At 38.6% G+C, this 27,304-nt stretch overlaps 1 protein-coding gene across 7 annotated transcripts in view; it reads left to right on the top strand.

Moving 5' to 3' along the window:
- LOC135109055 (sodium- and chloride-dependent glycine transporter 1-like) overlaps positions 1-27,304 on the top strand; it is a 158,076-nt gene that overhangs the window by 31,494 nt on the left and 99,278 nt on the right. For 4 of the 7 annotated variants that reach the window (XM_064020059.1, XM_064020064.1, XM_064020061.1 and 1 more), the window contains exon 2: positions 15,354-15,551. The exons of 1 other annotated variant lie outside the window; for it this stretch is intronic. In XM_064020059.1, coding sequence (XP_063876129.1) covers positions 15,354-15,551 — 198 coding nt within the window. The remainder of the gene's footprint in view (positions 1-15,353; positions 15,552-27,304) is intronic. 2 more of the 7 variants (XM_064020062.1, XM_064020060.1) reach the window with 1 other exon arrangement.

The raw sequence follows: 27,304 nt of genomic DNA, 5'->3' as shown, positions 1-27,304 counted from the left end.
TAGAAGCTGGGGGGTTGAGAAAAACTGGCGGAGAAGTCTCAGAACACCTAACTTCATAGAAGCTGTTTTAGCTAGAGATGAGATGTGAAGTTTCCAGTTCAGATTATAAGTAAAGGACAGACCGAGGATGTTCAGTGTAGAAGAGGGGGACAGTTGAGTGTCATTGAAGAAGAGGGGATAGTTGTATGGAAGGTTGTGTCGAGTTGACAGATGGAGGAATTGAGTTTTTGAGGCATTGAACAATACCAAGTTTGCTGTGCCCCAATCAGAAATTTTAGAAAGATCAGAAGTCAAGCGTTCTGTGGCTTTCCTGCGTGAAATGTTTACCTCCTGAAGGGATGGACATCTATGAAAAGACGTGGAAAAGTGCAGGTTGTATCATCAGCGTAGGAGTGTATAGGACAAGAAGTTTGGTTTAGAAGATCATTAATGAATAATAAGAAGAGAGTGGGTGACGGAACAGAACCCTTAGGAACACCACTGTTAGGAGAACAGTGACCGTCTACCACAGCAGCAATAGAACGGTCAGAAAGGAAACTTGAGATGAAGTTACAGAGAGAAGGATAGAAGCCGTAGGAGGGTAGTTTGGATATCAAAGCTTTGTGCCAGACTCTATCAAAAGCTTTTGATATGTCCAAGGCAACAGCAAAAGTTTCACGAAAATCTCTGTAAGAGGATGACCAAGACTCAGTAAGGAAAGCCAGAAGATCACCAGTAGAGCGGCCTTGACGGAACCCATACTGGCGATCAGATAGAAGGTTGTGAAGTGATAGATGTTTAAGAATCTTCCTGTTAAGGATAGATTAAAATTAAAGCAATAGGACGGTAGTTTGAGGGATTAGAACGGTCACCCTTTTTAGGAACAGGTTGAATGTAGGCAAATTTCCAACAAGAAGGAAAGGTAGATGTTGACAGACAGAGCTGAAAGAGTTTGACTAGCCAAGGTGGAAGCACGGAGGCACAGTTTCAGAGAACAATAGGAGGGACCCCATCAGATCCATAAGCCTTCCGAGGGTTTAGGCCAGCAAGGGCATGGAAAACATCATTGTGAAGAATTTTAATAGGTAGCATGAAGAAGTCAGAGGGTGGAGGAGAGGCAGGAACAAGCCCAGATTCGTCCAAGGTAGAGTTTTTAGCAAAGATTTGAGCGAAGAGTTCAACTTCAGAAATAGATGTAATAGCGGTGGTGCCATCTGGTTGAAATAAAGGAGGGAAAGAAGCAGAAGCAAAGGTATTGGAGATATTTTTGGCTAGATGCCAGAAGTCACGAGGGGAGTTAGATCTTGAAAGGTTTTGACTCTTTTCTGATGTTAGCTCCACGCAGAATAAAGATACAATAACATTAATGTTGTTTCTAAGATGTAGGGAAAATTATAGAACAGAATACATTATTAATGCCATTTTATGGTAGTTGGCGCTTGGTCGTTTGTCACAGTTAGCTACTCATATACAACTATCGCGAGGCAACACCTGGAATACTCAGTACAGTTCTGTACACCAAATTACATAAAAGATCAGAACATAGTAGAGAGAGTTCAGCGACGAGCAACTAAACAAATCCCTACACTGCGAAACTTATATTATGAGGAAAAACAAAAGCGGCTAGACATGGTCTCTCAGTAAACGAAGAATAAAAGGGAGTCTATTCGAGTTATGTGTATATATATATATATATATATATATATATATATATATATATATATATATATATATATATATATATATATATATATATATATATATATACTAATTAAATATAGAAGGATTATTCCAAAGAGTTCACTTAACAATCATAAGAGAGAACGATATTCAGTTAAAAGGACAAAGATGAAACACACATTGGTAAAACATTTTCTTAATGATAGAACTATTGATCACTGGAATAAACTACCAGCATCGGTTGTTAACAAAAACTGTAGATAGTTTAAGATTTAAAATAAATCAGTATTTCAGAAAAAAAAAAAAAACAGGACTACACTAACAAGTCACCCAATCTCTAATTCATTTTTTTTTTTTGTGTTAGCACTAGGTGTGGTAAAACACCATACTCAGTAGTTTAGTGAAGTATATCACTTTTTTTCATTCTTTCCTATGAAATTTATGTATCCATTCCTTATGAAGTACAATATTAGCGACTGCTAATATTGTATCTGTTTATCTGGGTTAGTATATGTGACAGCACACGGGCGCACGATCTTTCCACGCACTCACGACTACTGCCATTATAGGTTTCGGGTGCGCAAGTGACTCGAATGTCCGCGGTCTGTAAGATCACCAAAATAATACATACTAGATGCAGAAGTGGCGATTCTCTCTCTCTCTCTCTCTCTCTCTCTCTCTCTCTCTCTCTCTCTCTCTCTCTCTCTCTCTCTCTCTCTCTCTCTCTCTCTCTCTCTCTTCTACTATTACTGCTACTACTACATATTACTGCTAACTACTACTGCTTAATGTGTTTCAAACACTTTATGCTTAAGAGAGAGAGAGAAAGAGAGAGAGAGAGAGAGAGAGAGAGAGAGAGAGAGAGAGAGAGAGAGAGAGAGAGAGAGAGAGAGAGAATAATACTAATAATAATAATAATGATGATGATGATAATACTACTACTACTACTACTACTACTACTACTACTACTATTATTATTATTATTATTATTATTATTATTATTATTATTATTATTATTATTATAATCATAATCATCATAATAATACATGAAAACAACAATACATAAGAACATAAGAACATAAGAAATAAGGGAAGCTGCAAGAAGCGACCAGGCTTACACGTGGCAGTCCCTGTATGAAACACTCCTACCTATTTCCATCTGTTATCCCCATCCATAAACTTGTCTAATCTTCTCTTAAAGCTCTCTAGTGTCCTAGCACTAACTACATGATTACTGAGTCCGTTCCACTCATCTACCACTCTATTCGAGAACCAATTTTTTCCTATCTCCTTCCTAAACCTAAATTTTTCAAGCTTGAACCCGTTATTTCTTGTTCTACCCTGGTTGCTGATCCTAAGAATTTTGCTTACATCTCCCTTGTTATAACCCTTATACCACTTAAAGACTTCTATCAGGTCCCCTCTTAACCTACGTCTCTCTAGAGAATGTAAATTTAACCGCTTCAACCTCGCTTCGTAAGGAATACTCCTCATCCCCTGTATCCTTTTAGTCATTCTCCTCTGTACTGATTCTAATAGACCTATATCTTTCCTGTAATGTGGGGACCAGAACTGCACAGCGTAGTCTAGATGAGGTCTGACCAGCGCCAAGTATAACTTTAATATTACTTCCGGCCTTCTACTTTTAACACTCCTAAAAATGAATCCTAGTACCCTATTTGCCTTGTTTCTGGCTTCTATGCATTGTTTCCCTAGACGGAGTTCAGAGCTAACTATAACTCCTAAATCTTTCTTGTACCCTGTACCTACCAGAGTTTGGGTGTTTAATGTGTACCTATTGTGTGGGTTTCCTCTACCTACGCTAAGCACTTTGCATTTATTGATATTAAATTGCATTTGCCATCTATCCGTCCATTCATTCATTCTATCTAAGTCTGTCTGCAAGGCGATGGCATCCGCTTCTGACCTAATTAATCTACCTATCTTTGTGTCATCCGCAAATTTACTAACATCGCTACTAATTCCACTATCCAAGTCATTGATATATATTAGAAATAATAATGGCCCTAATACTGATCCCTGTGGCACCCCACTAATGACATGACCCCATTCGGATTTCGAGCCGTTTATTAGCACTCTCTGTCGCCTGTTACCAAGCCATGACCCTATCCAACCTAACACCTTCCCATCTATCCCGTGCGCCCTAACCTTTCTCAGGAGCCTTTGATGGGGCACCTTGTCGAATGCTTTACTAAAGTCCAGATATAAGATATCATAACTATCACCATTATCTACTGCCTCGTACACCTTACTGTAAAAACTTAACAAGTTTGTCAGGCAAGACTTCCCCTTCGTGAAGCCATGCTGTGACTGATTTATCAAGTTATGTTTGTCTAAATGTTCCCTAATGTTCCTGGCTATTATTGACTCTAACATTTTACCTACAACTGAAGTTAAGCTGACAGGTCTATAATTAGACGCTAAAGTTTTATCCCCTTTCTTAAAGATGGGTACTACATTAGCCTGCCTCCACATTTCTGGTACCTCACCCGACTCCAGTGATTTCCTAAAGACAGAAACTAACGGCTCACTAATAATCTTTTTACATTCCTTCAGTACTCTGGGATATATTTCATCAGGTCCTGGTGACTTGAACTTTTTCAGCCTATCTATCTCCTGCTCCACTATCTCCCTAGTTATGGAAATATCCGTCAGCTTCTCATACTCATCTGCTCTAAACACCTGTTCACTATCTGGCATATCCTGCATGTTTTCCTGAGTGAAGACAGTTAAAAAATAATCATTCAGAAGTTTACTAATCTCCTCCCCAGAACTAACCAGCTCCCCATCTGCTGCCTTTAATGGACCTACAGTATCCTTATTTTTCGTCCTGTATACCTGATAAAATCCCTTGGGGTCCGTCTTCGCCTGGCTGGCTACCTTTAATTCATAATTGTCCTTAGCTTTCCTCGTTAACTTCCTGACTGTTCTAACTAATTCATTATACTGTGTCCTTAAAACTTCCTCACCTGCCCTTAATCTCTTATATATACTTCTCTTACGCCCTATATAATGCTTTAACCTAGCAGTCATCCATTTAGGGTCATTTTTTTGTGATCTTATTGTTTTATACGGGATATTTGCTAATTGACCTGTATGAACTTTATCTACGAAATATTTATACAATTCATCTACATTTACTTCACCTAAACCCCTCATCTCGTTCCCTACCATCCTCTCCCCTCCCTCATCAACTCGCCTCGACCTTACCTCTCTCATTTCAGCATGACCTGACATTCCAACATACTCACGCCTATCTCCCCCCTTCCTCTTTCCTCCTCCCTTCTGGAGCCTCACCTCACCTCCCTCATCCTGCCTTATCTCTCTGAACTCCGTCCCTGACCTGACCTCACCCTGCATCCCTTGCCAGTCCACTCCTTGGAGGTACCTTTTTAATTCTTCAAAATCTGCTCTCCTAAAGTCAGGTATTTTACTAGTGTTTTTATTTCTAACAGTTTCTTCCCATTCTAGATTGTACCTAATTTCCCTATGGTCACTGTTACCTAGCTGTCCTCCAACCTCTACCTGCGTGACTGCTTCCTCCCTGTTAGTAAGAATTAAATCTAGAATATTATTCCCCCTTGTGGGTTCTACGACTACCTGTTTTAAAAAATTATCCTGAATTACCTTAAGGAATTCCTCTGCTTCCTTGTTACCCACAATCAGACTCCAGTCGATATTCCTAAAATTAAAATCTCCTACCACACATACCTGACTGTACCTGCCTGCTCTATTTAATTCCTGCCACAGTGAGGTGTTAATTTCCTCTGTACTGGTACTGTAATAATAATAATAATAGCAATGATAATAATAACAATAATAATAATAATAATAATAATAATAATAATAATAATAATAATAATAATAATAATAATAATGATTATTATTATTATTATTATTATTATTATTATTATTTTTATTATTATTTATTATTATTATTATTATTATTATTATTATTATTATCATATTTTTTTTTTTTTTTATGTAGGAAGGATACTGGCCAGGGGCAACAAAAATCTAATAAAAAAAATGCCCACTGAAATGCCACTCCCATAAAAGAGTCAAAGCAGTGGTCAAAAATTGGTGGATAAGTGTCTTGAAACCTCCCTCTTGAAGGAATTCAAGTCGTAGGAAGGTGGAAATACAGAAGCAGGCAGGGAGTTCCGGAGTTTACCAGAGAAAGGGATGAATGATTGGGAATACTGGTTAACTCTTGCGTTAGAGAGATGGACAGAATAGGGGTGAGAGAAAGAAGAAAGTCTTGTGCAGCGAGGCCGCGGAAGGAGGGGAGGCATGCAGTTAGCAAGATCAGAAGAGCAGTTAGCATGAAAATAGCGGTAGAAGACAGCTAGATATGCAACATTGCGGCGGTGAGAGAGAGGCTGAAGACAGTCAGTTAGAGAAGACGAGTTGATGAGACGAAAAGCTTTTGATTCCACCCTGTCTAGAAGAGCAGTATGAGTGGAACCCCCCCAGACATGTGAAGCATACTCCATACAAAGACGGATAAGGCCCTTGTACAGAGTTAGCAGCTGGGGGGGCGTGAGAAAAACTGGCGGAGACGTCTCAGAACACCTAACTTCATAGAAGCTGTTTTAGCTAGAGATGAGATATGAAGTTTCCAGTTCAGATTATAAGTAAATGACAGACCGAGGATGTTCAGTGTAGAAGAGGGGGACAGTTCAGTCAGGCGTTCTGTGGCTTCCCTGCGTGATATGTTTACCTCCTGAAGGGTTGGATGTCTATGAAAAGACGTGAAAAAAGTGCAGGGTGGTATCATCAGCGTAGGAGTGGATAGGACAAGAAGTTTGGTTTAGAAGATCATTAATGAATAATAAGAAGAGAGTGGGTGACAGGACAGAACCCTGAGGAACACCACTGTTAATAGATGTAGGAGAAGAACAGTGACCGTCTACCACAGCAGCAATAGAACGGTCAGAAAGGAAACTTGAGATGAAGTTACAGAGAGAAGGATAGAAACAGTAGGAGGGTAGTTTGGAAATCAGAGCTTTGTGCCAGACTCTATCAAAGGCTTTTGATATGTCCAAGGCAACAGCAAAAGTTTCACCAAAATCTCTAAAAGAGGATGACCAAGACTCAGTAAGGAAAGCCAGAAGATCACCAGTAGAGCGGCCTTGACGGAACCCGTACTGGCGATCAGATAGAAGGTTGTGAAGTGATAGATGTTTAAGAATCTTCCTGTTGAGGATAGATTAAAAAACTTTAGATAAGCAGGAAATTAAAGCAATAGGACGGTAGTTTGAGGGATTAGAGCGGTCACCCTTTTTAGGAACAGATTGAATGTAGGCAAACTTCCAGCAAGAAGGAAAGGTAGATGTTGACAGACAGAGCTGAAAGATTTTGACTAGGCAAGGTGCAAGCACGGAGGCACAGTTTCGGAGAACAATAGGAGGGACCCCATCAGGTCCATAAGCCTTCCGAGGATTTAGGCCAGCAACGGCATGGAAAACATCATTGCGAAGAATTTTAATAGGTGGCATGAAGTAGTCAGAGGGTGGAGGAGAGGGAGGAACAAGCCCAGAATCGTCCAAGGTAGAGTTTTTAGCAAAGGTTTGAGCAAAGAGTTCAGCTTTAGAAATAGATGTGATAGCAGTGGTGCCATCTGGTTGAAGTAGAGAAGGGAAAGAAGAAGAAGCAAAGTTATTGGAGATATTTTTGGCTAGATGGCAGAAATCACGAGGGGAGTTAGATCTTGAAAGGTTTTGACATTTTCTGTTAATGAAGGAGTTTTTGGCTAGTTGGAGAACAGACTTGGCATGGTTCTGGGCAGAAATATAAAGTGCATGAGATTCTGGTGATGGAAGGCTTAAGTACCTTTTGTGGGCCACCTCTCTATCATGTATAGCACGAGAACAAGCTGTGTTAAACCAAGGTTTAGAAGGTTTAGGACGAGAAAAAGAGTGAGGAATGTACGCCTCCATGCCAGACACTATGACCTCTGTTATGCGTTCAGCACACAAAGACGAGTCTATGACACGGAAGCAGTAGTTATTACAAGGAAAATCAGCAAAATACCTCCTCAGGTCCCCCAACTAGCAGAGGCAAAACGCCAGAGGCACCTTCGCTTAGGGGGATCCTGAGGAGGGATTGGAGTGATAGGACAAGATAAAGATATGAGATTGTGATCGGAGGACCCCAACGGAGAAGAAAGGGTGGCAGCATAAGCAGAAGGATTAGAGGTCAGGAAAAGGTCAAGAACGTTGGGCGTATCTCCAAGACGGTCAGGAATACGAGTAGGGTGTTGCACCAATTGCTCTAGGTCATGGAGGATAGCAAAGTTGTAGGCTAGTTCACCAGGATGGTCAGTGAAGGGAGAGGAAAGCCAAAGCCGGTGGTGAACATTGAAATCTCCAAGAATGGAGATCTCTGCAAAAGGGAAGAGGGTCAGAATGTGCTCCACTTTGGAAGTTAAGTAGTCAAAGAATTTCTTATAGTCAGAGGAGTTAGGAGAGAGGTATACAGCACAGATAAATTTAGTATGAGAATGACTCTGTAGTCGTAGCCAGATGGTGGAAAACTCGGAAGATTCAAGAGCGTGGGCACGAGAGCAGGTTAAGTCATTGCGCACATAAACGCAGCATCCAGTTTTGGATCGAAAATGAGGATAGAGAAAGTAGGAGGGAACAGAAAAGGGGCTACTGTCAGTTGCCTCAGACACCTGAGTTTCAGTGAGGAAAAGAAGATGAGGTTTAGAAGAGGAGAGGTGGTGTTCTACAGATTGAAAATTAGATCTTAGACCGCGAATGTTGCAGAAGTTAATGAAGAAAAAGTTGAGGGGGGTCTCAAGACACTTAGGGTCGTAGACAGAAAGGCAGTCCGACCTGGGGACATTTATGGTCCCCTCCCCAGATGGGGACTCCGAGGCTGGTGTAGGAGTCGCCTTGATGATTTTAAAATATTTGGGTGAAGGGTGTGTGTGTTATTAGGTGCTTGTAGTTTTGTGAGGAGGAAGAGAGTTGTCTTTAGAGGGCAGGCTGTGACTGCCCCCTTGTGTTGTGAGACACAAAGGGAAACGTTCAGTGAAGTCACAGCTGGGTTTAATGATAAGTTCACAACACCCCCTGAACAGTGCTTTAGACCTCACTGGGAGTAATTATCGTTTCGGCAGGTGTCTACTGCCTCCTCCTAGGGAAAGAAAGGGATATGGAAAGAATACCCGCACAATCTTGAGCGAGTTACGAGTGAGTTGCGGCAGCATAATCATAACCATCATAATAATAAATGAAAACAATAATAATAATAATAATAATAATAATAATAATAATAATAATAATAATAATAATAATAATAACTCTTAAGCGAGTTACGAGTGAGTTGCTGCAGCACGTTTAAAATACTGAAAACCATACACACACACACACACACACACACACACACACACACACACACACACACACACACACACACACACACACACACAATTTCTCTCTCTCTCTCTCTCTCTCTCTCTCTCTCTCTCTCTCTCTCTCTCTCTCTCTCTCTCTCTCTCTCTCTCTCTCTCTGTCTCTCTCTCTCTCTCTCTCTCTCTCTCTCTCACACACACACACAATTTCTCTCTCTCTCTCTCTCTCTCTCTCTCTCTCTCTCTCTCTCTCTCTCTCTCTCTCTCTTCATACATTATTTCTTCCGCTTTAACTCGCGATTTATGCTAGGTATGTCCTTTCATTATTGTTCTCAATTTTCTACAACTATTCTTCACTCACTCAGTAACAGCACTTAATATCTACCTATCTTTGAGGATTATGTGTCCTGACAGTCTGAGAGAGTAAGTAACGGACACTGAGGTGTATGTGTGACACCTATGTGGTCTATTACGGCGTTGACCACCGGAGAAGGCTGTAGGCGAACTGTGCTATGCAGTGCCGTTGTACTGTGAGGTGGGACGCGCTACACAGCGATATAGATGCTTTGCTGAGTTAGGCCAGCGGTGCGAAACTTGCTTGTAATGTAGTGTGTTAGTGTGCCCCATGTCCTGTATATATATATATATATATATATATATATATATATATATATATATATATATATATATATATATATATATATATATATATATATATATATATATATATATATATATATATATATATATATATATATATATATATATATATATATATATATATATATATATATATATATATATATATATATATATATATATATATATATATATATGCAGGAGTCACAAAGGACCCTGTAAACCCATAATTAAGCCCTGCACAGAATCCATGTAGGAGGTGGCTCAGTGAAGCTAGTCCAGACACGGCAGCTTGGTGAAGGGGCTGGGAATTGTGGTCGTAAAATATATATATATATATATATATATATATATATATATATATATATATATATATATATATATATATATATATATATATATATATATATATATATATATATATATATATATATATATATATATATATATATATATATATATATATATATATATATATATATATATATATATATATATATATATATATATATATATATATATATATATATATATATATATATATATATATATATATATATATTTTACGACCACAATTCCCAGCCCCTTCACCAAGCTGCCGTGTCTGGACTAGCTTCACTGAGCCACCTCCTACATGGATTCTGTGCAGGGCTTAATTATGGGTTTACAGGGTCCTTTGTGACTCCTGCATCCTTTTCACGACAGTAGTAACTGCAGTAGACACCTGCCAAAACGATAATTACTCCCAGTGAGCTCTAAAGCACTGTTCAGGGGGTACTGTGAACTTATCATTAAACCCAGCTGTGACCTCACTGAACGTTTCCCTTTGTGTCTCACAACACAAGGGGGCAGTCACAGCCTATATATATATATATATATATATATATATATATATATATATATATATATATATATATATATATATATATATATATATATATATATATATATATATATATATATATATGTATATATATATGTATATATATATATATATATATATATATATATATATATATATATATATATATATATATATATATATATATATATATATATATAAATATATATATATATATATATATATATATATATATATATATATATATATTTTACGACCACAATTCCCAGCCCCTTCACCAAGCTGCCGTGTCTGGACTAGCTTCACTGAGCCACCTCCTACATGGATTCTGTGCAGGGCTTAATTATGGGTTTACAGGGTCCTTTGTGACTCCTGCATCCTTTTCACGACAGTAGTAACTGCAGTAGACACCTGCCAAAACGATAATTACTCCCAGTGAGCTCTAAAGCACTGTTCAAGGGGTACTGTGAACTTATCATTAAACCCAGCTGTGACCTCACTGAACGTTTCCCTTTGTGTCTCACAACACAAGGGGGCAGTCACAGCCTGCCCTCTAAAGACAACTCTCTTCCACACAAAACTACAAGCACCTAATAACACACACACCCTTCACTCAAAAATTTCAAAATCATCATGGCGACTCCTACACCAGCTTCGGAGTCCCCATCTGGGGAGGGGACCATAAATGTCACCAGGTCGGACTGCCTTTCTGTCGACGACCCTAAGTGTCTTGACACCCCCCTTAACTTTTTCTTCATTAACTTCTGCAACATTCGCGGTCTAAGATCTAATTTTCGGTCTGTAGAACACCACCTCTCCTCTTCTAAACCTCATCTTCTTTTCCTCACTGAAACTCAGGTGTCTGAGGCAACTGACAGTAACCCCTTTTCTGTTCCCTCCTACTTTCTCTATCCTCATTTTTGATCCAAAGCTGGATGTTACGTTTATGTGCGCAAAGACTTAACCTGCTCTCGTGCCCACGCTCTTGAATCTCCTGAGTTTTCCACTATCTGGCTACGACTACAGAGTCACTCTCAAACTAAATTTATCTGTGCTGTATATCTCTCACCTAACATCCTCTGACTATAAGAAATTCTTTGAATACTTAACTTCCAAAGTGGAGCACATTCTGACTCTATTCCCTTTTGCAGAGATCTCCATTCTTGGAGACTTCAATGTTCACCACCGGCTTTGGCTTTCCTCTCCCTTCACTGACCATCCTGGTGAACTAGCCTTCAACTTTGCTATCCTCCATGACCTAGAGGAATTGGTGCAACACCCTACTCGTATTCCTGACCGTCTTGGAGATACGCCCAACATTCTTGACCTTTTCCTGACCTCTAATCCTTCTGCTTATGCTGTCACCCTTTCTTCTCCATTGGGCTCCTCCGATCACAATCTCATATCTGTATCTTGCCCTATCGCACTCCTGTCCCTCCTCAGGATCCCCCTAAGCAAAGGTGCCTCTGGCGTTTTGCCTCTGCTAGTTGGGGGGGACCTGAGGAGGTATTTTGCTGATTTTCCTTGGAATGACTACTGGTTCCGTGTCAGAGACCCATCTTTGTGTGCTGAGCGCATAACAGGGATGACAGTGTCTGGCAAGGAGGCGTACATTCCCCATTTTTTTTTTCTCGACCTAAACCTTCCAAACCTTGGTTTAACACAGCTTGTTCTCGTGCTGTACATGATAGAGAGGTGGCCCACAAAAGGTACTTAAGCCTTACATCACTAGAATCTCATGCACTTTATATTTCTGCCCGGAACTATGCCACGTCTGTTCTCCAACTAGCCAAAAACTCCTTCATTAACAGAAAGTATCAAAACCTTTCAAGATCTAACTCCCCTCGTGACTTCTGGTATCTAGCCAAAAACATCTCCAATAACTTTGCTTCTTCTTCTTTCCCTCCTTTATTTCAATCAGATGGCACCACTATCACATCTATTTCTAAAGCTAAACACTTTATACTTAAGAGAGAGAGAGAGAGAGAGAGAGAGAGAGAGAGAGAGAGAGAGAGAGAGAGAGAGAGAGAGAGAGAGAGAGAGTAATAATATAATAATAACAATAACAATAATAATAATAATAATAATAATAATAATAATAATAATAATTATTATTATTATTATTATTATTATTATTGTTATTATTATTATTATTATTATAATCATAATCATAATAATAATAATAAATGAAAAGAACAATAATAATAATAGCAATAATAATAATAATGATAATTATTATTATTATTATTACTATTATATGGAAAGGATAGCCGCACAATCTTGACCGACTTACGAGTGAGTTGCGCAGCACATTTAAAATAAGGAATACCACACACACACACACACACACACACACACACACACACACACACACACACACACACACACACACACACACACACACACACACACACACACACACACACAACACATTTCTCTCATTTAAATTCTCTCTCTCTCTCTCTCTCTCTCTCTCTCTCTCTCTCTCTCTCTCTCTCTCTCTCTCTCTCATCTCTCTCTACTCTCTCTCTCTCCTCTCTCTCTCTCTCTCTCTCTCTCTCTCTCCAAGCATTACTTCCTCCGCTTAAACTCGTGATTTATGCTAGGTATGTCCTTTCATTATTTTTCTCAAGTTTCTACAACTATCCTTTCCTTCACTCAGTGACACCACTTACTATCTATCTGTGTATCTATCTATCTATATATCTGTGAGGATTGTGTGTCCTGTCAGTCTGAGACAATGAGTAACAGACACTGAGGTGTGTGTGTGACATCTTTGTGGTCTATTACGGCGTGGACCACCGAAGAAGGCTGTGCGACGCTGTAGGCAAATTGTGCTATGCAGTGATTCTGGGCAGAAATTTAAAGTGCATGAGATTCAGGTGATGGAAGGCTTAAGTACCTTTTGTGGGCCATATCTGTCATGTATAGCATTAGAACTGGCTGCGTTAAAGTAAGGTTTGGAAGGGATAAGTAGGGAGAAAGAGTGAGGGATATACGCCTCCATGCCAAACACTATCACCTCTGCTATACACATAGCACAAAGAAAATGACAGACATGGAAACAGTAGTCATTCCATAGAAAATCAGAATAATATCTCCTCTGTCCCCTTCAGTTAGCAGAGTTAAACCGCCAATAGGACGTTACAGATTTGCGCTTGTGTCCGGAGCAGCAAAACTGAGAAGATGGAGTGACAGCATAAGCAGAAGAATTACAGGTTAGGAAAAGGTCAAGAATTTTCGGCGCATCTCCAAGACGGTCAGGAATATGAGTAGGGAGTTCCACTAATTGCTCCCGGTCGTGAAAAGGCTTGTTCACCAGACTGGTCAGTGAAACGAGAGGGAGGCCAAAGCTGGTACTGAACATTGAAGTCTCCAAGAATGGAGATCTCTGCGAAAGGGAATACAGTCAGGATGTGCTCCATTTTAAAAGTAAAGTAGTCCAAGAATTTTTTAGTCAGAGGAGTGAGGCAAAAGATATACGGCATTGATAGATTTAATTTGAGAGCGACTTTGTAGACTTAGTCAGATGGTGAAAAATTTGTGAGATTCAAGAGCGTGGGCACGAGAGCAAGTTAAGTAGCTGTGCATGTAAACGCAGAGTCGAGCTTTGGATTGGAAATGAGGATAGAAAAAGTAAGAGGGAACAGAGAAGGAGCTACTGTTAGTTGCCTTAGACACATACTTTACAGTGAGGTAAAGATGAAGTTTAGTAGAGGAGAAGTGGTGTTTTGCAGATTGAAAATGAGATCTAAGGCCACAGATGTTTCAGAACTTACTGAAGAAAAGTTGAGGGGGAGTGAAAACACTTAGGGTCGATACCTAGAAGAGCAGTCGACCTGGAGACATTTGTGGTCCCCTCTCCTAGACGAGGACTCCGAAGCTGGTGTAAGAGTCGCCATTATAAATTTAAATTTTGAGTGAAGGGTGCCCACGATTAGGTGCATGTAGAGTTTGTGTTAAGGAAGAGCGTGTTAAGGGCAGGCTGTGACTGCCCCCTTGTGTTGTGAGACACAAAGGGAAACGTTCAATGAGGTCATAGCTGTCACCGGAAACTAACCAGTACCCAATGATCTAGTCCTAACCGGTTCAGTGCTTGAGACATCACATATTAATTATCGTTTCGGCATGTGTCTACTGCTCCTCTTTAAATTCATTGAAGGATGACGGTGAAAACACCATCGACGTCCATAATGTAGAAATACAGGAATACGAGTATAACTCATCACCATTTGCAGGTGAAATATCAAGAGTGCAGTTCCTGCCATATGTTTGTTCTTCCACTCTGAAATAGGACCCTCCACGTATAATTCTCAAAAATACCTAAGATAGTGTTTGAACACTTTTTGAACTTCTCAAATACATAACAAATAGAAGTATCCAGTCATGGAGTACTATAAGTAATTAAATATAATAACGCTGTGCATTATTATATCCATGTCCATACCATCAGCAACCCCATCACCATTACAACAACAATAACAATACTACTGTTAGTTATTGTTATTAAAACTATCATTCCTACCACCACCACCACCACCACCACCAGAGCTGCTGTTTTCCTTACGCAGCATTGTTGCGTTTGCTTGGATTGTGTTATTTTTGGATAATTAAGTGCATGAACATTTCATAATCTTTTGCATATGGAGATGTTTTGCATCCAGTTTTTCCATAGGAATTAAGACCAATTCGATCCACTTCAGTGAAAAATATTGCTCCCATTAAGTCATAGGTTTGTAGCGTGAAGTACTTAACTTTCATGATGAACTGACAGGTTTGCATTGTCAAATAATCTATGGTTCTTTGCAGGTAGCTCTGCACCAGACATGGCAGGGGACAAGAAAGTGTTGAATATAAGTCCCCTGGCTGCAGATGAGGAAACCAAAATTGAAGATGAAAGGGAAAACTGGAAGAATCCGCTTCAGTTCATCTTCTATTGTCTAGGATACGCTGTCGGATTCGGAAACGTGTGGAGGTTTCCTTATCTGTGCTACAAAAATGGAGGAGGTAAGTTTAGAGAAGAGATCAGGAATGGAAGATGCTTCCAGTTTCCAAGAATGAGTACGATTGCCTATAAGTCAACATGCAACAATAATATTCATGCCCGGTTTTGAACATTAATCAATACTATCAGTATCTTTCCTTTTATTCCTGACTCTCTCTCCCTCTCTCTCTCTTTTTCTACCAAGTAGTGGATGCGGATGTGGATATCAAATCATAACATCCTCACGGATGCGGATGCGCATCTATTCCGGATTTTTGTTTAAAATCACTATATAGCACTAGTTATTGCTAGACAGCCGCTGCGGTGAGTGCCCAGCGATGTCACTTCATATTTTTCATTACACAATAATAATAAAATTAAGGACGAAGCACTGAAATTTTTCTTGTGAACATTAAGAGGGAGTAGGGTCAACACACACACTCTCTCTCTCTCTCTCTCTCTCTCTCTCTCTCTCTCTCTCTCTCTCTCTCTCTCTCTCTCTCTCTCTCTCTCTCTCTCTCTCTCTCCTTATTCGGCAACCTGCTTCCCTTCACACCTAATTGTTTATGCAATATCATATACATACAGTAATATTACATACATACAATACTATTACACGGTACATAATCGTACGTACATACTTTTACATATTTACATGATACATACATAGTCACTATGTAAAATTCTCTCCCTCCTTCTACTCTTCCGTAAAAGGAAAACCTTTGACAGATTAAGCTATGTAAATTTTAAAGAAAATGAATAAAAGGTGTAATTTTAGTAAATAATTAAGTAAACATTCATTAATTAATTTTCTTCAACTTCGCAAGCTGGAGTCTGTAATGTATAAAATGTAACTGCCATATCTTTTGTGTGGTGCAGATGCGGATGTTTAATTTACCAGACCTATAGATGCAGATGTTAAAAACTATGCTGATGTCCCGCGGATGACATCCGACGCATCTCTACAGGAAGCCATGCATTTATTATAAAAAGAAATCAACATGCAAAACTGTATAACACTTTCTAGACTGTTTCGATGCAGTCCCAGGCTATAGCAATTAAACAAAAAAATCATTACAGAAACGGGAGTTATAAGCCTAGAATATATATATATATATATATATATATATATATATATATATATATATATATATATATATATATATATATATATATATATATATATATATATATATATATATATATATATATATATATATATATATATATATATATATATATATATATTATATTATTATATATATATATATATATATATATATATATATATATATATATATATATATATATATATATATATATATATATATATATATATATATATATATATATATATATATATATATATATATATATATATATATATATATATATATATATATATATATATATATATATATATATATATATATATATATATATATATATATATATATATATATATATATATATATATATATATATATATATATATATATATATATATATATATATATATATATATATATATATATATATATATATATATATATATATATATATATATATATATATATATATATATATATATATATATATATATATATATATATATATATATATATATATATATATATATATATATATATATATATATATATATATATATATATATATATATATATATATATATATATATATATATATATATATATATATATATATATATATATATATATATATATATATATATACATAATACATATATAATAATATGAACTTATCATTAAACCCAGCTGTGACCTCACTGAACGTTTCCCTTTGTGTCTCACAACACAAGGGGGTAGTCACAGCCTGCCCTCTAAAGACAACTCTCTTCCTCCACACAAAACTACAAGCACCTAATAACACACACACCCTTCACTCCAAAAAAATTTAAAATCATGGCGACTCCTACACCAGCCTCAGAGTCCCCATCTGGGGAGGGGACCATAAATGTCCCCAGGTCGGACTGCCTTTCCGTCGACGACCCTAAGTGTCTTGACACCCCCCTTAACTTTTTCTTCATTAACTTCTGCAACATTCGCGGTCTAAGATCTAATTTTCAATCTGTAGAACACCACCTCTCCTCTTCTAAACCTCATCTTCTTTTCCTCACTGAAACTCAGGTGTCTGAGGCAACTGACAGTAGCCCCTTTTCTGTTCCCTCCTACTTTCTCTATCCTCATTTTCGATCCAAAGCTGGATGCTGCGTTTACGTGCGCAATGACTTAACCTGCTCTCGTGCCCACGCTCTTGAATCTTCCGAGTTTTCCACCATCTGGCTACGACTACAGAGTCATTCTCATACTAAATTTATCTGTGCTGTATACCTCTCTCCTAACTCCTCTGACTATAAGAAATTCTTTGACTACTTAACTTCCAAAGTGGAGCACATTCTGACCCTCTTCCCTTTTGCAGAGATCTCCATTCTTGGAGACTTCAATGTTCACCACCAGCTTTGGCTTTCCTCTCCCTTCACTGACCATCCTGGTGAACTAGCCTACAACTTTGCTATCCTCCATGACCTAGAGCAATTGGTGCAACACCCTACTCGTATTCCTGACCGTCTTGGAGATACGCCCAACATTCTTGACCTCTTCCTGACCTCTAATCCTTCTGCTTATGCTGTCACCCTTTCTTCTCCGTTGGGCTCCTCCGATCACAATCTCATATCTTTATCTTGTCCTATCACTCCGATCCCTAATCAGGATCCCCCTAAGCGAAGGTGCCTCTGGCGTTTTGCCTCTGCTAGTTGGGGGGACCTGAGGAGGTATTTTGCTGATTTTCCTTGGAATGACTACTGCTTTCGTGTCAGAGACCCGTCTTTGTGTGCTGAGCGCATAACAGAGGTGATAGTGTCTGGCATGGAGGCGTACATTCCTCACTCTTTTTCTCGTCCTAAACCTTCTAAACCTTGGTTTAACACAGCTTGTTCTCGTGCTATACATGATAGAGAGGTGGCCCACAAAAGGTACTTAAGCCTTCCTTCACCAGAATCTCATGCACTTTATATTTCTGCCCGGAACCATGCCAAGTCTGTTCTCCAACTAGCCAAAAACTCCTTCATTAACAGAAAATGTCAAAACCTTTCAAGATCTAACTCCCCTCGTGATTTCTGGCATCTAGCCAAAAATATCTCCAATAACTTTGCTTCTTCTTCTTTCCCTTCTCTACTTCAACCAGATGGCACCACTGCTATCACATCTATCTCTAAAGCTGAACTCTTTGCTCAAACCTTTGCTAAAAACTCTACCTTGGACGATTCTGGGCTTGTTCCTCCCTCTCCTCCACCCTCTGACTACTTCATGCCACGTATTAAAATTCTTCGTAATGATGTTTTCCATGCCCTCGCTGGCCTAAACCCTCGGAAGGCTTATGGACCTGATGGGGTCCCTCCTATTGTTCTCCGAAACTGTGCCTCCGTGCTTGCACCTTGCCTAGTCAAACTCTTTCAGCTCTGTCTGTCAACATCTACCTTTCCTTCTTGCTGGAAGTTTGCCTACATTCAACCTGTTCCTAAAAAGGGTGACCGCTCTAATCCCTCAAACTACCGTCCTATTGCTTTAATTTCCTGCTTATCTAAAGTTTTTGAATCTATCCTCAACAGGAAGATTCTTAAACATCTATCACTTCACAACCTTCTATCTGATCGCCAGTATGGGTTCCGTCAAGGTCGCTCTACTGGTGATCTTCTGGCTTTCCTTACTGAGTCTTGGTCATCCTCTTTTAGAGACTTTGGTGAAACTTTTGCTGTTGCCTTGGACATATCAAAAGCTTTTGATAGAGTCTGGCACAAAGCTTTGATTTCCAAACTACCCTCCTACGGTTTCTATCCTTCTCTCTGTAACTTCATCTCAAGTTTCCTTTCTGACCGTTCTATTGCTGCTGTGGTAGACGGTCACTGTTCTTCTCCTAAATCTATTAACAGTGGTGTTCCTCAGGGTTCTGTCCTGTCACCCACTCTCTTCTTATTATTCATTAATGATCTTCTAAATCAAACTTCTTGTCCTATCCACTCCTATGCTGATGATACCACCCTGCACTTTTCCACGTCTTTTCATAGACGTCCAACCCTTCAGGAGGTAAACATATCACGCAGGGAAGCCACAGAACGCCTCACTTCTGATCTTTCTAAAATTTCTGATTGGGGCAGGGCAAACTTGGTATTGTTCAATGCCTCAAAAACTCAATTCCTCCATCTATCAACTCGACACAATCTTCCAGACAACTATCCCCTCTTCTTCAATGACACTCAACTGTCCCCCTCTTCTACACTGAACATCCTCGGTCTGTCCTTTACTTATAATCTGAACTGGAAACTTCACATCTCATCTCTAGCTAAAACAGCTTCTATGAAGTTAGGTGTTCTGAGACGTCTCCGCCAGTTTTTCTCACCCCCCCAGCTGCTAACTCTGTACAAGGGCCTTATCCGTCCATGTATGGAGTATGCTTCACATGTCTGGGGGGGGTTCCACTCATACTGCTCTTCTAGACAGGGTGGAATCAAAAGCTTTTCGTCTCATCAACTCCTCTCCTCTAACTGACTGTCTTCAGCCCCTCTCTCACCGCCGCAATGTTGCATATCTAGCTGTCTTCTACCGCTATTTTCATGCCAACTGCTCTTCTGATCTTGCTAACTGCATGCCTCCCCTCCTTCCGCGGCCTCGCTGCACAAGACTTTCTTCTTTCTCTCACCCCTATTCTGTCCACCTCTCTAACGCAAGAGTTAACCAGTATTCTCAATCATTCGTCCCTTTCTCTGGTAAACTCTGGAACTCCTTGCCTGCTTCTGTATTTCCACCTTCCTATGACTTGAATTCCTTCAAGAGGGAGGTTTCAAGACACTTATCCACCAATTTTTGACCACTGCTTTGACCCTTTTAAGGGACTGGCATTTCAGTGGGCATTTTTTTTATTAGATTTTTGTTGCCCTTGGCCAGTATCCTTCCTACATAAAAAAAAAAAAAAAAAAAATACATATAATATATGTATTGTATATATATATATATATATATATATATATATATATATATATATATATATATATATATATATATATATATATATATATATATATATATATATATATATATATATATATATATATATATATATATATATATATATATATATATATATATATATATATATATATATATATATATATATATATATATATATATATATATATATATATATATATATATATATATATATACCTTCTCGCATTCCTGACCGTCTTGGAGATACGCCGAATATTCTTGACCTTTTCCTGACCTCTAATCCTTCTGCTTATGCTGTCACCCTTTCTTCTCCGTTGGGCTCCTCCGATCACAATCTCATATCTTTATCTTGTCCTATCACTCCAATCCCTACTCAGGATCCCCCTAAGCGAAGGTGCCTCTGGCGTTTTGCCTCTGCCAGTTGGGGGGACCTGAGGAGGTATTTTGCTGATTTTCCTTGGAATGACTACTGCTTCCATGTCAGAGACCCGTCTTTGTGCGCTGAGCGCATAACAGAGGTGATAGTGTCTGGCATGGAGGCGTACATTCCTCACTCTTTTTCTCGTCCTAAACCTTCTAAACCTTGGTTTAACACAGCTTGTTGTCGTGCTATACATGATAGAGAGGTGGCCCACAAAAAGGTACTTAAGCCTTCCATCGCCAGAATCTCATGCACTTTATATTTCTGCCTGGAACCATGCCAAGTCTGTTCTCCAACTAGCCAAAAATTCCTTCATTAACAGAAAATGTCAAAACCTTTCAAGATCTAACTCCCCTCGTGATTTCTGCCATCTAGCCAAAAATATCTCCAATAACTTTGGTTCTTCTTCTTTCCCTCCTCTACTTCAACCAGATGGCACCACTGCTATCACATCTATTTCTAAAGCTGAACTCTTTGCTCAAACCTTTGCTAAAAACTCTACCTTGGACGATTCTGGGCTTGTTCCTCCCTCTCCTCCACCCTCTGACTACTTCATGCCACGTATTAAAATTCTTCGCAATGATGTTTTCCATGCCCTCGCTGGCCTAAACCCTCGGAAGGCTTATGGACCTGATGGGGTCCCTCCTATTGTTCTCCGAAACTGTGCCTCCGTGCTTGCACCTTGCCTAGTCAAACTCTTTCAGCTCTGTCTGTCAACATCTACCTTTCCTTCTTGCTGGAAGTTTGCCTACATTCAACCTGTTCCTAAAAAGGGTGACCGTTCTAATCCCTCAAACTACCGTCCTATTGCTTTAATTTCCTGCCTATCTAAAGTTTTTGAATCTATCCTCAACAGGAAGATTCTTGAACATCTATCACTTCACAACCTTCTATCTGAACGCCAGTATGGGTTCCGTCAAGGCCGCTCTACTGGTGATCTTCTGGCTTTCCTTACTGAGTCTTGGTCATCCTCTTTTAGAGATTTTAGTGAAACTTTTGCTGTTGCCTTGGACATATCAAAAGCTTTTGATAGAGTATGGCACAAAGCTTTGATTTGTGCCAGACTTGAAAGAATTCAAGTCATAGGAAGGTGGAAATACAGAAGCAGGCAGGGAATTCCAGAGTTTACCAGAGAAAGGGATGAATGATTGAGAATACTGGTTAACTCTTGCGTTAGAGAGGTGGACAGAATAGGGGTGAGAGAAAGAAGAAAGTCTTGTGCAGCGAGGCCGCGGAAGGAGGGAAGGCATGCAGTTAGCAAGATCAGAAGAGCAGTTAGCATGAAAATAGCGGTAGAAGACAGCTAGATATGCAACATTGCGGCGGTGAGAGAGAGGCTGAAGACAGTCAGTTAGAGGAGAGGAGTTGATGCAATACATTTCCTACATCATCATTGCTCGCTCTGATTCTCAGCGTGTCATGCGTTTCTTCCAGAGTGGTGTTTTGAGTTGAGATGCATTACCGTCAAAGTGAAGAAGATATTGATACAAACTGATTTCGAATGCGTGTTATGCCGTCAGAATTTCTCTCGCTGTTTTGAGCCGAGTAGCACTCGGCTACGCCGAGTAGAATACCTTCTTTATTAATCTCAGCCAGTCTATAAATTCGGAATAAAAAAAGAAAAAAAAAATAGCAGGGTAACACAAATTACACTAATACAAAATTAAATAGTTTGTTAAACGGGGTGAAACAAAATTAAATTGTTATTAGATACACGAATATGTAAGCGTATGACAGTCTTCTCACTCAAATACCTATACAGCTCAAAGTGACAGCTGTCAACACCATCATACTCGCATATCTTACCTATCTTACCGGACTCTTTCAACCACTTCATGACGAACTAATCATCTCCGTGCGTGTCTTACCAAGACCATATTATTTGTAATATTTATTGAGGCGAAGCAGCATGCTTTCAGCGAGGGGTGGGTAGGACGGAGGTGGTGGTCGAAGCAGGTGGTAGGAAGTGACGGCCGAAGACTGCGGATCGGACACACACACACACACACACACACACACACACACACACACACACACACACACACACACATACACACTCACACACACATACACACACACACACACAGAAAATGAAGATTATGTAACCTTAATTTGAGCGCAGACACGCATCCTCGTTGTATATTCTATTTAATTCAAATGCCTTCGATGATCTTCCATCAACAACAAGGATTGACATATTTACCACTAAAATTAAAATTATGATCATAACAGTTATATAATTCTAACCGCTACGACACCAATAATGTGACGGTACTCATTAAGCATGTCACACTGTTTCTGTTTTTACTTCTTGAGTAAACTCTTGGTAAAAAAAAAATAAATAAAATAAATAAAAAAGAGGACTGAAAAAAAGCATCCCATAGTTAATTATACGAATACATGTCAATAAACATAAAGATAAAAAAAAAATACCTAACAATATAAATAGGGAGAAAAAATCTACAAGCCAAACAATTCATGATACTCGAGTCGTTAAAGAACACGTCTTTTTTTTTCTTTACTAATTCATTCATTATTAATAGTCGCTCAATTTTACACTTTTATTAAACATCACCTTTAATGCTAGCAATATTATTTTTCAGTGTGATGTCGATTCATAGTACGAGAATTGAGAGAAAATATTAATACATAAAAATGCATAGTTCACAGTAAGTGACATTGACATACTAGAAAATTATTATTCATTATGCTGTCATGAGAATTTGTCCATGAACTCCTAGTAGATATGTTAACATTTTGCATTGAATACTATTTTCATAGTGTTTCATTATATATATATATATATATATATATATATATATATATATATATATATATATATATATATATATATATATATATATATATATATATATATATTTATTTATTTATTTATTTATTTTATTTTATTTTTTTTAATGTAAAAGAGGCATTGGCCAAGGGGTATGCAAAAAAGCCCACTTAAGTGCCAGTTCCCAGTTCGAAGTAAAAAACAATCATCGAACATTGGAGGACAGCTGTCTTAAAATCTTTCTCTTGAACGAACTTTTCCATTAAGCAGGTGGACAGAATAAGACAGAATAAAACAAAGTAGAAACCCTTGCACAGCAAGAGTGCGGGAGGATAGGAGGCATGCGATTAGCAAGATCAAAAGGGCAGTTGACATGAAAATAGCGGAAGATAGCAACAGATGGAACATTGCTTGCGGAGATCAAACAGAGGCCGAAGACAGTCAGTTAGAGGAGAGAAGTTGATAAGACGAAATGTTATAGATTCCACCCTGTCCAAAAGAGCGGTATGAATGAAATCCCGCTATGCATGTGAAGCGTATTCCATACGTGGACGGATAAGGGCCCCTGTACAGAGTAGCTAAAGGGCAAGAAAAAATGGATAAGACGGCTCAGAACACCTAGTTTCATAGAAGCTGTTTTAGCCAAAGATGAGATGTGAAGCTTCCAGTTTAGTTTATTAGTGAAGGACAGACCGAGGATTTTCAACATAGAGAAGGTGGACAGCTGAGTGTTATTGAAGAAGTGGGCTTAGTTATCTGATACGATGTGCTGAGTTGACAGATGGAAGAATTGAATTTTTTGAAGCAACGAATAATCCTAAGTTTGCTGTACCCCTTTCAGGAACTTTAGAGAGATCAGAAGTCAGGCGTCTTGTGGCTTCCCTAGGCGAATTGTTTAATTCCTGAAGGGTTGGGTATCTATGAAAAGACATGGAAAAGTGCAGAGTGGACAAGGCAAGAAGTTTGGCTTTGAAGATTATTGACGAGTAATGGAAAGAGAGTGGGTGACAGAACAGAACTTTGAGGAACACCACTGTTAATAGATTTAGGAGAAGAACAGTGTCCGTGTACCACAGCAGTAGTAGAACAGTCAGAAAGGGAACGTGAGATGAAGTTACAGAGAAAAGGATAAAATCCGTAGGAGGGTAGTTTGGAAATCAAAGCTTTGTCTAAGACAAGAGCGAAAGTTTCTCCAAAATGTCTAAAAGAAGATGAGCAAGACTCGTAAGGGAAGTCAGATCACCGGCAGGACAGCCATGATGGAGCCCACATTGGCGATCAGATAAGAGATTGTGAAGTGATAGATGTTTAAAAACTTTCCTGTTGAGGTAAAAAAAAAAAAAAAAAAAAAAAGAGGCAGGAAATTAAAGCAATTAAAGGAAATTTGAGGGATTAGAGCGGTCACCCTTTTTAGGAGCAGACTGAATAAAGAGAAACTTCCAGCAAGAAGCAAAACTAGATGTTGACAGAGAGAGTTGGAAGAGTTTGACTAGGCAAGATGTGCTACAACTGCATTATTGTGAAAAAAAAAAAAAAATCACTAACCAAAAATCAGCAAAAAAATGCCATGAATGAGCATTATTGTTTATTAATTTCGTAGAAAAAAAATGAAAGTCTTTAATGGAGGTTATACAGCAGTGGTTATCAAACTGTGGATAAATTATCCCCTGGGGATAATTTAACTGTTTATCGGGAGTACTGAAGACACGATAAAAAAAAAGTTTCTGGAAATGAAGAAAATATTGCGGTACCTGGCATTAGGATAAATATAATCTTGATATTAGAATATAACGTTGTAAAGTAAGCCTTTAATAATTAAGCATCGTTCTCCATAACTACCTTTCCTTGGTACCTGTACCTTGCTTGGTCAAATCTACCAACTCTATCAACATCTATCTTTCCTTCCTGCTGCAAGTTTGCCTATATTTAACTTGTTCCTAAAAGGGGTGAACACTCTAACCCGATGGTTCTCAACCTTGTTTGTCCCATGTACCCCTTTCACCATATGCCAGAATGTCATTCCCCCCACCCTTTCCAAGGCTGTCTGCCTCAAAAAGTGCATTTCAAATAATATGCATATAATACTGAAAGGGGTTAGGGGTACTCGTGATAGGTGGTTAGGTCTAGGACTGTAAGCAAAGCGTAAGCCCTCGTAAAAGTACTTGGAAACGGATCATTCGGTGGCGCCTATGTCTTTCCTTTGTGGCAGACCTGTTTATGGTTAATCTATTTTGACCCCTACGGGAGCTTGTAGATGGTGAACGGTTTGATGGGCTACTTGCACCTGGTAACCGATGCATAATGAATTTTGTGCTACCCTAAGGAGCTCAAAGGCAATAAAAAGACCAATATTCTAACAGTCTGAGTTTACCAGTCCGTGGTCCCCCCCCTTGAAAACCTGAAATTCCTCCCCCCCCCCGAGAGGAATTCCCTCCTGGTTGAGAACCCCTGCTCCAACACTTCAAATTACGGCCCTATTGCTTAAATTTCCTGCCGTTCTAGTTTTTCGCTCTATCCTCAACAGGCGTTATGGGCTGTCTTCGCCATTATTTTTTTCATCACCGCAGCTGCTAACTCTGTACAGGGACTTTATGTGCCCATGGTCAGTAATTCTCTGCTTGTTTATCTATCAGTGTCAACAGTTCATGCTAAAGCTTTAAATTTTAGTGTTCGAGTTGTTATGTTCTAATGTTTTTTTTCTTTCTAGAGGACTCAATTTTTCATTTTATGAGTTTGCTTTTTTAACATTTTAGTGATTTCCTTTAGCGCTTTAATGCTCTAATTTTGAGGTTTAATAGTATTATTTTTTCACTTTGTCATTTTAATTTACTTTTAAGTTTTTAGTGTTTTATTGTTGCATTTTTTTTTTGTTGATGACCGAGCTTTTGTATACTTTCATTTATTCTGTTTTGTATCATAATGATAATAATTTCCCATATGTGATTTTTGTGATCAATAAACTTATAGGTATCTATAAAACAGAACAGATAATCAGAAGCATTTCGTCTTATCAACTCCTCTGCTCTAGCGCACTGTCTTCAGTCTCTCTTGCTTAGAAATATTGCATCTTTTGCTAACTTCTCACTACTTTCACACTTTTGATCTGGCTAACTACATACCTCCTCTCCTCCTTTGGCCTCGCTGCGTAAGACCTACTTTCTGTCACCTCTACAATGTTAACTTACTTGACTTGTATTTTCAATCTTTCATTTCTTTTTCTGGTAAACTCTGGAACTTTTTGCCTGCTTCTTTATATCCCCCACTTATAACTTGAATTCTTTCAAAAGGGAGACTTCAAGATATTTTTCTAATTTTGGTTAATCCTGTTGGCCCTGTTCTTTAGGCCATTTTCTTCAACATTTTTTTTTTTTACAACCAGATCAGTTCCCTTCTTACATGAAAAAAAAAAAAAAAACGGCAATACTGCATGAAAAGCTATGAAAGAAAATAACAATCTCCGAACTGCACAGCGATCAGTGTTCACAGGGCAAGGACAACAAACGTGCTGTTCTGGCGCAC

The sequence above is a fragment of the Scylla paramamosain genome, chromosome 18, assembly GCF_035594125.1.
Source record: "Scylla paramamosain isolate STU-SP2022 chromosome 18, ASM3559412v1, whole genome shotgun sequence".
Lineage (NCBI taxonomy): Eukaryota > Metazoa > Arthropoda > Malacostraca > Decapoda > Portunidae > Scylla > Scylla paramamosain.
Note: the sequence above shows the minus strand (reverse complement) of the source record. Positions and strands in the feature narration are given on the sequence as shown.